We start from the raw sequence: 15,258 nt of genomic DNA on the forward strand, positions 1-15,258 counted from the left end.
AATTTACCATATTTGCAGATGGAGAACAGATTAAAAACAGGAAACTCAAATTTCACTGCAATGATGGAATTTGTTCTTTTGGGGTTTTCTGACAGTCCCAATATCCAATGGATTCTTTTTGGGATATTTTTAGCCATCTATCTGACTATCCTCATCAGCAATAGCGTCATAATACTGATAAGAAAAATTGAGCCTGCTCTCCAGACCCCCATGTACTTTTTCCTCAGCAATTTTTCCTTTGTAGAAATCTGTTACGTAACAGTCACTATCCCAAGAATGCTCATGGACCTTGTGACCCAGAAAGGAAACATTTCCTTGCTTGCTTGTGCTACACAGATGTGTTTTGTTTATATACTCGGAGGCTCAGAGTGTCTCCTCTTGACCGTGATGGCCTATGACCGCTACGTGGCCATTTGTAACCCTCTGCACTACCCTCTAGTCATGAACCACAAGGTCTGTGTCCAGCTGGTGACTGCCTCCTGGGTCAGTGGAGTTCCAGTCATGGTTGGCCAAACATGCCAGGTTTTCTCTCTGCCCTTTTGTGGGTCTAACACAATTAATCATTTCTTCTGTGACATCCCGCCACTACTCAGGATAGCTTGTGCGGACACATTTGCGAATGAGATAGCAGTCTATGTAGTTGCAGTGATATTTATCATGGTTCCATTTCTGTTGATTGTTGTCTCCTATGGCAAAATTATTTCCAGCATTCTGAAATTGTCTTCAGCCAGAGGGAGGGCTAAAGCCTTCTCCACCTGTTCATCTCACCTGATTGTTGTAGTCTTATTCTATGGAACGGGTACTATCGCTTATTTAAAACCCAAACCAAATCAATCTGAAGGAACTGGGAAACTGATCTCCCTTTTTTACACCGTTTTGATCCCAACATTGAACCCCATTATATATACTCTGAGGAACAAAGACATCACTATGGCACTGAAAAATCTAGCAATTAAGTTCTTACGATGACTCAAAGACTTGAACTTGCTAACAGGTTTGCTTATTTATTTATCACATAGATAAAACAGGAAAAAATCTAGCTTCATTCCTATCTTGTTGTTTTCAGATATTTCTGCACTTTCTTAAAAATTTGTTTTTATTGTTGAGAGTATTACAGATGTTCCTCCATTTCTCCCCTTTTGCTCCTCCACCCATTTTTAAGTAATGATCATTAATATCATCATAGCAACCTCACATTATGTAAAGGAGCCTTAGATTCATATATTTAAGTAAAGGGATTCTGTATAATCAGAGCACAAATTATCTCAATTGTAACAATCTAATTTGAAGATTCATCCTGTCACTATGAACTGGTAAGCAAAGAGATGACTGAGCAATACAATGATACTTGTATATCAAGTGTTATATAACCAGATATTAGAGTCATGTTCCGTGATATATTTTCTTTAACCTCCCCATTTCTTCAGATATATTTACTGACCTCTACTCTATTGTGATTATATTTGGCCAACAAGGGAAAACCAGCAGCAGCTGAGATGGTAAAAGCAGGGGAATCCTAGTGTGTGTGTGTTTTCTGTTTGTTTGTTTGTTTGTTTGTGTATTTTCCTTGTTTCTATCTCCTGTTACTGTCCATGGTGCTTTAAGATTACAATCCTGAAGGTGTCACCTCTATTATGCCAGCACTAACTGATTCTGATAATATCATCCCTCTGCTTACCACTTTGAGTTTTGCTTCAGTGATATCTACTTAGTATTAGAAGAATCTGAAATTTTTACTCTAAACTATCCATATCAATGTGTATTGGGTTGAATATAGGACCATATATATCTAGAACTTGAAAATGTGGCCTTATTTGGAAAAATAAAGGCCTTTGCAGTTGCATCAAATTAAGGAAATGAGATCATCCTGACTTAAGGTGGACACTAAATCCCATGACCAGTGTCCTTATGAGACAGAAAGGCAAAGGAAGTTTAGAAAACGATAGAGACACCGAGAACACCATGTGGAGATTGAGGCAGAGATTGGAGGGATGCACCCAAGACCCATACAGACAAGAAGATCAGGAGCCAACAAACGCTGGAAGAAAAAAGAAAGATTCTCCCTTAAATCCTTCGGAGGGAGTGAGAACCTGCCAACACCGTGATTTGGGACTCTGAATTCTAGAACTGTGAGAGACTTAATTTTTGTTGTGTTAAGCCACTCAATCTGTAGTAATTTGTAACAGTAGATCAAAGAAAGTAATACACCACATAAACAGTCTTTTCATTAAAATGATTTTATGTGAATCATCTGGAATGATTTCTGTATCGTTTGGGGGCAATAATTTGGTGGGGGTTTTTTTCTTTTGAAAGTAAAATCAAAATAGTAATTCTTTTAATTAAAAAAACAATTGCATAGAAGTAACCTCAACTGGTAGAAATAATATTTGCCCAAGAATGAGCATTACATGTGTTTGTTCAAGAATGCTTATTAAAGGGTTTTTGTTGTGCAAAAGCAAGCTGGAAGCAAAGGGAAGACCCTCTGAGCTGGAACCCATTAACACACTGGAAAACATCCGCAGCAGAAACAGTGCAGAGCACCTCAAGACAATGGATCTGAGGACATCCCAAGCTTTGCTGACATGTGAGAAAGAATGCACATGTGTGTAGGTCATAGCTCTATTTTTATAAAACAAAGAAGGATAGAACTCCATAACCTCATGTAGCATTTTGCATGAGCTTGTCAGTAGTGGGCATGTATTCACATTGGCAGTATCTGGCAGGATGAGGACAAGAAGAGAATATTGCCTTCCTCACAGTGTAGAATTTCAAACAATTTCTGATTTACGTATTATAATTTTATTTAGATTTAGGACTTGTTACAAAGAAATTATAACACGTAAAACAAAAAAAAGACTTTTTCTAATTGAGCTATAATTGATATATATTATATTGCTTTCAGGTGTACAAGATAATGAATTGATGTTCATTTACTAGTATATTGTGAAGTGATCACTGCAATAAATCTACTTAACATCCATTGCCATATATAGTTATGAAACATTATTTTCTTATGATGAGGACTTTTAAGACCTACTCACCTAGCAACTTTCAAATATGCAATACAGTATTATTAAGTATAGCCACCTAGGTCACATCTTCTGATTTATTGATCTTATGACTCCAAGTTTCTATCTTTGCCCACCTTTATCCATTTTGCCCACCCCACAACCCTGCCTCTGGCAACCACCAACTACTCTGTTTTCTGTTTTTTAGAAAATATTTGTTTGCCCTAGGTGGTTTGGCTCAGTGGATAGAGCATCGGCTTGTGGACTGAAGGATTCTACCTTCGATTCCAGGCAAGGGCACATGTCTGGGTTGTGGGTTCAATCCTCAGTAGGGGGTGTGCAGGAGGCATCTGATCAATGATTCTCATTATTGATGTTTCTATCTCTCTCTCCCTCTCCCTGCCTCTCTGAAATCAATATAAATATATTTTAAAAAGAAAAAGAAAATATTGGCATCTTCATAGTGGCAGGATTTCAAATAATTTCTGATTTATTTATTATTATGTTTTTATTTATTGTTTGAACCCATTACAAAAATAATGTAATATGTAACTCAAAAGAAATAACTTTTTATTCAGTAAATAAAAACTACATAACAAATAAAAAAGCAGCTATAACTAAATATGAAAGAAAGAAGATGACTTATTTTATTTCACTCTGATTTTTGTATTGATATTTTTCATTTATTTTAGAACACTGTAGAACTCTGAGAATCAAGATTCATCATACTCACCATGTAAAGAAGATGGATGTAAGCTCAAAATTTGCACTCCAATCAAAGCTGAAAATTTGGATTTCTCACCTTCATTATGATACAGGAAATTGAAACGGAACTGATAATAAAACACTTTGGAGATCATAGAATCTTACATAAATACAGCATGTTTGTGTTAATAATTAATCAGGTAAATAACTGAAACTAATTTGGACCAAATCCGTTTTAATAAGAAAAGATACTGGTTTATCTTTATTTATATCTGTTTCTATGACTTACTATAGAAAAAATATATATGCTACATTAAAGATTAATTTTATGATTTTTTCACTAAAACATATTTTTAGAAGTAATTTTTTCTTAAGACTAGTTGGCGTACAATAGTATACAAACATGGGATTGCTCATTTCTTTGTCATCTCTTTTTTTATTCCTTGTACTTTTATTTGCTTTTAAAACATACTCTTTGTTTTCTTTCCAAACCACCTTATTCTTTTTGGGGGAGATGGGTTTCTGTTAACCTTAAAAATAAAGAGCCAAAGTGAAAGGTAACAGCATTTATTTGATATTAAAGAAAATAGCTACTTGGGTAGCACTGATTAAGACAGAAACCCAAATAGTGTCTGGGGTTGTGAGAGAGAGGCAAGGGTTATTTAGGTAAAACGGAAGGGAAATAAATACACGAATAGAAGGAATATCTGTTGATGCCAATGAGCAAGGAAGAAATTTCTATAGGTGCAACCAAACTGCACCTATAGAAATTCAGAGTCTGGACTTGTTACAAAGAAATTATAGTATGTAAAACACACAAAGAAAACTTTTATTTTTCTAATGGAGGTATAAGTGGTATATAACAAATTAAAGACAATCTTAGAATTAGCACTACCCTCTGTGAGATAACTTCTGATTAAACCAAAGCTGGAATAGGAAGGGGGGACAGATAATGCTTTCAAATCAGAGGCTAATGCAGGTTTAATACAAATTAAGGGAGCCATTTTCTCAAGGCCATAAGGAAATCCTTATTCCTCAGAATGTATATCATTAGCTATATATGGTAGTGCTACTAAAGATTGTCTAATTTTCAATTTGTAGTAAGGATGTCTGCTTCCCTGTTAGCTATGAAAACAATTGGAATACAGTGTTACTTTGGTCCAGTTCAAAGGCTATTTTTCCCAGTCAAACATTCCAAAGGTTTGAGGACGATAAGTCATGTTAGGCAATTGCTCTGGGACGGCAACACTGACTCTATTTTGAAGTAGCTCTATCTAAATTAATTTTCATAGCTCTTTATATCTTAAAAAGAGAACTAAAAACGTTAAGACAATACTTCAATATTTGACTTTTGGGGAGTAACTGTCTAATCATTATATTTTATAATAATTTATACTATTTAATTTGGGATTTTTTTATTTTTTATCTCAGATATATTATTAAAATGAGAACAACTAATCATATCAGTTTATATGAATTAGACAACATTCCTGAAATAATATTATCTATGCAATTTATTTCGTAAGTTCATTATTAATTAACCACTTTTAGTTCAAAATATTTTTATTGATTATTGCTTGATGGTATTGGGTGAGTGAAAGATCTTGAAATATAATGCCTAGCGATAATGTTATTTATTTGATTTTGACAGATAAATGAAACAGGAATAAAATGTCAGAGCAAAGTGCATGCAGTTCGGAAGAGCTATAGCAGTATTAGAGTTAAGGAATGACACACACTGTACTTACAAAAAGTTATATGTAAGAGTTGTATTACCAAAAAGTAAAATTCAAACTTTTATGGTGAGCACTTCATTGGGAATTATACTAGGTATAAATGTTTCTGCTGTAGATTGTTATATGTGGAATAAAAAGTGCATAAAAAGACTGGGCCCTATCCACAAACAAAAATAGAAATGCATGCTTCTAGAACCCTTCAATTCCATTAAAATGCAAACCTACTGTATATTTTATTGTATTGCTATGTTTAGATTTAGCATATGTTCACCATTGGATTCAGTTTTTCTCTTTAATATTATGATATAAAATGCTGGAATTTGAACAGGATATTCTTCAATTTCTCTAGTCAATAAAAAAATCAAAAATATAAATAATTAATTTCACTATTTTTACAGATGGAACACCACAAAATACCAACCAAAAGCAAATTTCACTTCAATGATGGAGTTTGTTCTTTGGGGATTTTATTGTATTCCCAATTATGGAATGTTTCTTTTTATGACATTTTTCTTGCTTATGTGATACTACTCATGGGAAAAAGCACTATTATTCTCATAACCAGAGTTGACCCGTCTTTCCAAAGTCCCATGTATTTTTTCCTCGGTGATATTTTCTTCCTGGAAATCTGTTATGTCTCTGTTAGTCTTTCCAGAATATTCATAAATCTTTGGACTCAGAAAAGTATCATTTTTTTCTTTGCCCATGTTACAAAAGTATGTTTTATCTTTATGCTTAGAAACACAGAATGCTTTCTCCTAATGGTCTGTGACCGCCATGTGGCCATTTGTCACATTCTGATCATGGTTATGAACCATGAGCCCTGTATCTGGCTGATGATGACTGGCTGTTGGATGAGTGGAATTCCAGTCACATTAGGGCAAACATGCCATATTTTCTCCCTGCCACTTAGTGGCTCTAACCAAACCAATCACTTCTTCTGTGACATCCTTCCAATGCTCAAGCTGGCCCGTGGGGACACTTTTCTGAATGAGATGCTGGTCTTGGCAGTTGCTGTGCTGTTGATGATGATCCCCTTTTTGTTGACACTTGGTTCCTGCAGTAAAATCATCTCTACCATCATGAAGTCACAAAGGCTTTCTCCCCTTGCTCATTTCTCACCATATGTGGCTCTATTCTGTGCATCTGGAATCATTACATATTTATAACCCAAATCCAAACACTTTTCCAGAACAGAGAAATTTATCTCTCTTTGCTACATATTTTTACCCTGATTTTTAATCCCATGATATACATTCTGAGGAATAAGGATGTCATGATGGTGCTGAGAAAATGTCTCTCTTAATTTTTAGTATTAAACACACATTAACCACTGATTTGAATGCATTATCTGTCCCCCCACTCTATTTTGGCCTTTGTCTAATCAGAAATTATCTTGTACTTTTCTGCCCTAATATGACTTGATTGTGCTTACTCATTCTTGAACTTGCCATTTGTGGCTGGACTTTTGGATATTAGAGTTATATCCCAAGTGATTGTATTTCTAATAAAAAACTAATATTTTAGAAAATTGTATATTTAGTGGACTAGTCTCCGTCAGCACAAATTCACTGCTGATTTGAGACGGTTTACAGAAAATATATAGTATATTTTATCTTGTAATTCATGTCCCAATATGTTTCTCTAAAAACTGTAGCGTACAGTTTAGTTCTTCTCTCCATTTATTGTTATCAATTACTTTAAAAAAGATGTCAGCTAGTAAAGAGTACAATGTATAGAAAGCCTTTAGAGAATATTTGTTGAATGACTGTAGGACACTTGAATATGTAACAGTTTTCAGTGTAGAAAAGATGGTACTTAATAAACTACATTAATTGAAATGAGCATAATGTGTAAACAAAAAGAACATGACCTTTACTTCACATAATTTAGGGGAAAAAATCCTGATAATTTGTAAACCTAAATATGAAATGCAACATGACTTTTTTCAAGGGTTATTTATATGACTTTCATGGCCTTGGCTGTGAGAAAAATCATTTAAATAAGAGTAATAGCCATAGTGAAAAACAGTGATACATTAAACAGAATTGATGATAAAGTAACTCCTCATCCAAAGAAGCCATTCAGAGTGAACTTTTCAATGCAGAGGGTCCACAACACCACATATGAAGAAGTACTCCAAGTTCAAAACACAGAAAACTCAGAAGGAACATTAAAAGGAAACATGTTTAGGGATTTTGCACAAGATAAAGGATAATCCAAATGACCAGGAAAATAAAAATAACTCATTAGTAAACAGTAAAAGGCAACTTAAAACCAAATGAGATCTATGACACACTCCTCAGAAAAAGAAAAATTTGTAAGTGAATAAACCAAGACTAACCATACTGCAGGTGTAAAGGGTATGGAGCAATGGGAGCTCTCATGGCTGCAGGCATGTGGATTGGGACAGCACTCTAGCAGACAAGCTGCTTTCATCTGGAGAAACTATTTTCAATTTTATTTTACTTTATCTTTTAATGAAATATATTGGGGTGGTATTTGTTAATAAGATTATATAGGTTTCAAGTGCACAATCTTCTGTCACCATTTATTTGACCTCCCTTACCCTTTACTTCGAACTCCCCACCTCCTTCCCCCTGGTGACCACCATACTGTTGTCTGTGTCTATGAGGTTTTGTTTGTTTGCCTTGTTTGTTCATTTGCTGTTTTCAGTTTTACCTCGCATGTATGAGTGATATCATATGGCTCATGACGTTTTCTGTCTGACTTATTTCCCTAAGCATGGTATTCTAAAGACCAGGGGTCCTCAAACTTTTTAAACAGGGGGCCAGTTCACTATCCCTCAGACCCTTGGAGGGCCAGACTATAGTTTTAAAAAAAACTAGTCGGCTGCTGAACAACAGGCACCAGCCGCAAAAACACCCTGCGAGCTGGATAAATGTTTTCGGTGGGCCGCATGTGGCCCGCGGGCCGTAGTTTGAGGACCCCTGCTCAAGACCCATCCATGTTGTTGCCAGTGCCACTATTTCATCTTTTTCTGGTGGCTGAGTAGCATTCCCCTGAGACTCTTACTCCCAGGCATGTACCAGCAGAAATACATACATATATGTGCCAGGCACACATCTGAGAATGTTCATCTTTTCACCATTTATAATGTTAAATCCTTCTCAAATTAGTATGGAAAACTATTTTGACAGCTTCACACAGGGGAGAATCAGACAATGATAAAAGTTAATAAAACACAATTACATACAACATAGGTCAAGTATATTATTGAGAAAAACAAGCCATAATCTTACTGTATATATCCTTTTAGTTAAGGTTAAAAGATAATATTTAGAATTGTCCATTACATATATTTTCCTCACTTTGCTAAATGTTATGTAACACATATTTATAATGAACCATAATCCAATACTCTTTATTATTTTTATGCCACACTTCTATTTTTCCTGAAACTAATTCAGAAAAATGAGTTGCCTTTTACCTCAAAAAATAATTAGCAACAAAAATATATTCCAGAGTGGCAATAGTACTGATTTGTTTTGGATAAATGAATCAAGACCATGTAAGAACTTACTGAAAACCAAGCCACATATATTTTCCAACATTTAAAACAAAGAGATAACGTCCATATTTGCTTACAATTCATTGAGTCATAGCAAGCCAGCCTTCCTGTTGAAAGCACTAGAAAAGTTTGCATAAATTATAAAACTCATATTTTAGAGACATCATAGAGCTCTAGAAGAAAAATGAATACATGGCAATATCAAAATTAAGGTCATTTAAGTCAGTAAGAGATAACCCACCTGATTATTTTTACTTAGTTGGTTTACAATCTTTTGCAAATACAAACTTGTTGCAATATTATATTACTGCATAACTTCATATGCATGCATGTTTTAGTGATTAAGTCAAAAAATAAACACAGTTGGTCAATGGTGCCTGCTTCATTTTTTATATATAATGCATAGGAAATATCTCAGATTTTTAAAAACTAAATCATTGTTCAGATTAAAATATAAAATTTTACAAATAACGTTGAGTATCTGTCTATATGTTTAAGGGGTTATTTTTCTATCTTTCCTGTGAAATGTTTCTTCATTTGTTTAGTTCATTTTTCTATTTATAGTTTGGACTGTTCCTCAGTATTTAAGAATAAGCCAAGAGCACTTTATTTGAGATAGCATTTGTAATTATTTTTCCATTTTATGAATTCTATTTGACTTTATTTTTGGGAGTTTGTTTCTTTTTATCATGCAGAATTATTTATTATTACATAGGAAGGTTTTTTTCAACTTCTGTGTCCTTTATTCTAAATTTTGAGTTATAGTTAAATTTTCCTTACTCCAAAATTATAGAAACCTTTTTTTCTTAGAATAATTTTATCATTTCACTCTCTAAAACCTTTAAGCTTGTGTATTATTTGGAGTTTTTCTTGTTATAATATAAGGTATTAAGAAAATAGAAGGTTTATTTCTTTCCCACTAAGGCTGCTAACTTGTCCCAGTAGTATTTTTTATGTCCATAATTTGCCAATTTGGTAAGCTCTCTTCATCAAGTAAATTCTCTCTTGTATTTGAGCCCTTTTCTGGAACTTATACTCTGTGGCATCAGCAGATCCTTCTATCCATGCATGATATTACTCTGTGCTCATTATCAGGCTCACAACTCCGTTTCAGCTGAGCTGCCTCTTGGATGTGCATCTGCAGTAGCTCAGCCCTGGCTGCTCTCACCCCTTTGCCGTGCTGTGTCCCATCTGGTTCCCCTGAGGCCTCTCACCACCATCCTGTTTTCCATGATGACGAATGGCTCCTGATAATTTGTAATGAACTTTCTTAGTCACTTTCCAGCATCACATGACGATAGGACAGTGATGGCGAACCTATGACACGCGTGTCAGAGGCGACACGCGAACTCATTTTTTTTTTGGTTGATTTTTCTTTGTTAAATGGCATTTAAATATATAAAATGAATATCAAAAATATAAATCTTTGTTTTACTATGGTTGCAAATATAAATAAATTTCTATATGTGACACGGCACCAGAGTTAAGTTAGGGTTTTTCAAAATGCTGACACGCCGAGCTCAAAAGGTTCGCCATCACTGCTATAGGAGCTCCTTATCTTGTAAATGTTTTCTTTTCATAAGCATAAACCCTTAGAGGTCACTATGTACTAAATAATAGGAAGCAACGGCCTATTTTTGTTATAAGAAATTGATTCCAACCCAGGATCTTAAAACAATATAAGTGTTGAAAAAAATTTGTCTTTCCCAGAATTGAAGCCTGTTTTCTTGGCATCTTTTCCATTATCTCACCTGGAGTTATGCCAGATTCTCATTTTATTAGAAGTAAAATTTGAAAGTATAATTGAAAACTTAAATGTGTTAGGTGGAAGAGATCCCAGGGGTAGAGATGACTACTTTTATTTAAACAGCACCTTTTATTTATAAAGAACAGAATATTTTAAAGGTAGCTGGAATATCTTTGATGAAAGAAGTATTTCACCTACATTAATTTAAATATTTAAAACTTGTATAGTGAGAAAAATCAGCAACATCCCAAATAAGAGAGGTAAATATGAACTACTTTATAAGATATTAAGCTTTAGTTCATATTTCTTAATTTAAAATTAATATTTAACACAGTAGAAAATGTGTCTGTTTTAAAGCAACTCTTACATATTCTAATTTTATTAAATTTTACAATGAAATAGTAATGATGTTAAATCACTTTGAAATACTGTAAACTGTAGTATTGAAGAATATTTTCTAGGTACAGGTAATATTATAAAATACTTCATTTTGAGCCAACATGTAACAAATAAGTATAATATTTATGTATTCAACTTGATATAGTAATAGGAGATTTAAAGTAAAATAATCCATGAATAAAGTACAACCATTAAGAAATCTTAAAAATATTTATCTTAAAGAAAAAATTAAATTAAGGACTTCTAATATAATAGAAATGTTTTTAAGTTTTATATGGTGTTTTATTAATTTCAAAGTTTAATTTCAAATTTTATATCAAATATATAAATATATGTGAAGCTTGCTTAGTTCTTTATAGCTAACAAATTATAATATTGTACACATTTTCTTAATTATTTGGATTTATTCAAAGAATGGAGACTGGCATTTAAAATAAAATTACTAAACACTGAATTTTATTTTCTTTGATTAATAAATATTTACAAGAAATTAGAGAAATATAGATAATTTTGTTAAAGCACAAAAGTAGATCTCTGCTTTTTCAACCTTGCTCCCCTCTTGAGAAAAACATAAACAAATCTAACATATTTCATGTAATAGAATTATTATTTCATCACCAAAATTGGGTTTGTACAGTTAGAAGCCACATATATATTTTAGTACCAGAAATCGCTTTATTCAAATAAGGATTAAATTATTTTATTAAATGCTGCCATTCATAAATGCAATACATAAAAATTGGAATTTTATTACATTATATATTTATCCTTTTCTCCCTTTTAAGAATGATGATTTCCCTTAAACAGTTTTTGATGCTTTACTTAGTTAGGGAATCAGGCATTTTCTAAGACCTATATTGTTCCCAGGTAGAAAATAGTCACAGTCCTTGCCTCCAGATGGTAAAAGAAAAGTCATCAAGGGAGTAGCCAAGTTGCAAGACTATGGGCTGGGTAGTGAGAGTAATCCTGGCATTAGGCCCACAGACTAGAGATAATAACATAAGCAAAAATATTGGCAGAGAATTAATGGAGAAGTTTTAACACCCTGATTGATTGCTTTAAGATCTTAGTTTTTCTCACTTTAAACATGTGATACAAAGAAAAAGTAAATTAGAGGGTATTTTTTTCATGCAGCTTAGAAAATTTAATAGTAAAATGTAATTCAAATGAGTATGAAATAACAATAATAATAGCTAGCGTTTAGCCATTCTTTCATAAATGCCAGGACTGCTTCAAATTACTTTGGATATCTTAAATGCATTAACTCATATAACAATCCTAAGTGTTTATACGTTAGTTAGCCAAGGGAAATTAAGCAACTTGCATCAGGCCACACAGCTAGCAGGTGGGAAGCTATAATTAAAATCCTATCCATCTTGGTAGGAATGTATTGTTTATCCATGACACTATAGTTTCCCTATGTTTGGTGAGCATGGTTCACCAGGACAGAGAAATGAAAGGCAGGGCTGGGACCCATCTTGAGTCAAGAGAAGCTTGGGATGCAATATCTAAGGAGGAACACACTTTCAGGATTGTATCATGCGGAATCAGCCCGCCCTGAAAATGAGTGAGTGCCTCTTAAATTTTGTACCCGAGGGATGTCGCTCACTTCCTTTATCCCTGCCCTGATGAAAGAAAAGAATGGAAAAAGTAATCACCAAGTTACTCAATAACTCTATTAAGTATATTTTTTGCTAGGCAATATGTTATATAACACTGGGGACTAAAAATTTAAGAACATAATATCATATTCATAATTATAGAATCCTAATTAAAATTGATAGGCAATTTTACCAATATGATTTCATTTAATTATCACAAATAAAGAAGCGAACCTTATTAAACACTTGTTTTATTTAACACAGATTTAGGAATTAGGATTCAAACTGAAGTCCAATTAAACACACACACAAAAATTAAAATAAAATAAAATAAAATTAGGCCCTGACTTGCAATCATAAAACCTTTGTGCAAATGATCAAAGTAGCCATCATTAGTCAGTTTCAATTATCTTTATCCCTAAAAAAAGTGAGAAATGGTTACCTAAAGTGTTATGTTTTAAGGAACAACAAAAATTGTGGAGGGGCACACCGGGTAAATATCACAGGCAACATATTTCTCCCCCTGCCCACACACATGCACATTTCAGGCCTGTTTCCCCAGAGTTTCCCCCTTTACTGTTTCTATCTGTATCTGTGTCCCCAGGCAAATTTTCTAGAATAGAACTCTCTTACTTTCCCCACTCGGTATTCTACTAAAAACTAATTTGTTTTATACCACCATGTATAATAAAATATTCTCTCTTCTTTTGTAAACTACCTAATAATATGAACTGTACAATAAAGACATGTATGTTCAAGATAATCAAGTGATGGAAGAGAAATGAAAGGTAGCCGCAGGCAGTTGAAAATGTATACAGAAGACAATTTTTGACACAGAGCTGGATTATCAAGAACTGTAATTCACTAAAAGTTAGATCATATGGCAAAGCTGTGGGTCTATCTTCAACTCCCAATTTTGCCAGTCTCTATGCTGGGCAGGACATAGTTTGGTTTATTTGGGGTTCTATTCAGAAAATACAAACAATGATCTTAAAGGAAATTTCAAGGAATTTTACAGTGAAAACCTATAGTATCTACACTGAGAGAGTGGGGAATATATCAATAGTAATATTCTTAAATTAGCAATAATTGCAGTGATCATGAAAACCAATCTCAACATCCAACAATTTAAAGAACAGGCACTGATCCACAAAGATAAAAATAAAAGCACACAGTAAATTTTCTCTTCCCACAGATGAAACACCAAGAAAAAACACCAGAAGAAAATATAACTAAATTGACGGAATTTGTTCTCTTGGACTTTGCTGATGTTCCTCATCTCCAGTGGTTTCTATTTGGACTATTCTTAATCATCTATATCATTATCTTGATGGGAAACAGCACCATATTTCTCATTACAAAACTGGACCCTGCTCTCCAGACCCCCATGTATTTTTTCCTTGGCAATTTTTCCTTTTTGGAAATCTGCTATGTATCAGTTACACTCCCTAGAATGCTCACGAATCTTTGGACCCAACGAAGAACAATATCTTTAGTTGCTTGTGCTACACAAATGTGCTGGGTTCTTATCCTGGGAGCCACCGAGTGTTTCCTTCTGGCCGTGATGGCCTACGACCGCTACGTGGCCATTTGTAACCCTCTGCACTACCCTCTAGTGATGAGCCACAAGGTCTGTGTCCAGCTGGTGGCGGGCTCCTGGGTCAGTGGAGTGCCAATCCAAATAGGGCAGACCGTCCAGATTTTCTCTCTGCCTTTCTGTGGTTCTAACCTCATCAACCACTTTTTCTGTGACATCCCTCCAATACTCAAGTTGGCCTGCGGGAACACCTTTATAAATGAAATGATGGTCTACATAGTGGCAGTGTTGTTTGTCATGGTTCCATTTCTGTTCATACTACTCTCCTATGGCAAAATCATCTCTACAATTTTTAAATTGCCATCGGCCACGAGTCGGGGCAAAGCCTTCTCCACGTGCTCATCTCACCTTATAGTGGTGACACTATTCTTTGGATCGGGTATCATCACATATTTAAGACCCATGACCGAAGACTCAGCAGGAACTGACAAAGTGCTGTCTCTTTTCTACGCTATCGTGACTCCCTTATTTAACCCCATGATATACAGTCTAAGGAACAAGGATGTTATAATGGCACTGAGAAAACTGCTAGGTAAGTAATTCCCTACATTAAAAAAAAATTAGTCCATTTACAGGAATTGATATCTTAGAGATATTTATTACAATTTAAACAGTTATTTTAAACTCAATTTATTTATTTCCAAATTGGAAGTTACTTATAATGTTGAGATACTTTTCTGTCTTCAGTTCTGTAGTTATATATGTGTCTACAAATAGCAAATCACTGTTTTGGGAGTTGTGTAATTTTATTGTGAAATGTTCATTCTCAATAAGAACTTCTGACAAGGATCAATGTAACAGACTCTAGTGTAATATAGTATCTCTTGTATCATATATTGGAAACCGTATCACTCATTTTCAGAGTTGTCACAGCCATTTTTAAAACTTGGTTGGTAATAGAACATTAAATAAAATTTTATATATAGTTAGGCC

At 34.0% G+C, this 15,258-nt stretch overlaps 3 protein-coding genes across 3 annotated transcripts; all 3 read left to right on the forward strand.

The window, feature by feature from the left end:
* Positions 1-969, forward strand: LOC118663989 (olfactory receptor 10AG1-like). The gene has a single exon (XM_036323896.1). The coding sequence runs from the start codon at positions 19-21 to the stop codon at positions 967-969; it is 951 nt and encodes a 316-aa protein (XP_036179789.1). The 5' UTR covers positions 1-18.
* A 5,013-nt stretch (positions 970-5,982) lies between these two features.
* On the forward strand, positions 5,983-6,618 carry LOC118665477 (olfactory receptor 10AG1-like). The gene has a single exon (XM_036326924.1). The coding sequence runs from the start codon at positions 5,983-5,985 to the stop codon at positions 6,616-6,618; it is 636 nt and encodes a 211-aa protein (XP_036182817.1).
* A 7,302-nt stretch (positions 6,619-13,920) lies between these two features.
* On the forward strand, positions 13,921-14,865 carry LOC118663990 (olfactory receptor 10AG1-like). The gene has a single exon (XM_036323897.1). The coding sequence runs from the start codon at positions 13,924-13,926 to the stop codon at positions 14,863-14,865; it is 942 nt and encodes a 313-aa protein (XP_036179790.1). The 5' UTR covers positions 13,921-13,923.
* Positions 14,866-15,258: the final 393 nt, after the last annotated feature.

Source organism: Myotis myotis, unplaced genomic scaffold, assembly GCF_014108235.1.
Source record: "Myotis myotis isolate mMyoMyo1 unplaced genomic scaffold, mMyoMyo1.p scaffold_m19_p_10, whole genome shotgun sequence".
Taxonomy (NCBI): domain Eukaryota; kingdom Metazoa; phylum Chordata; class Mammalia; order Chiroptera; family Vespertilionidae; genus Myotis; species Myotis myotis.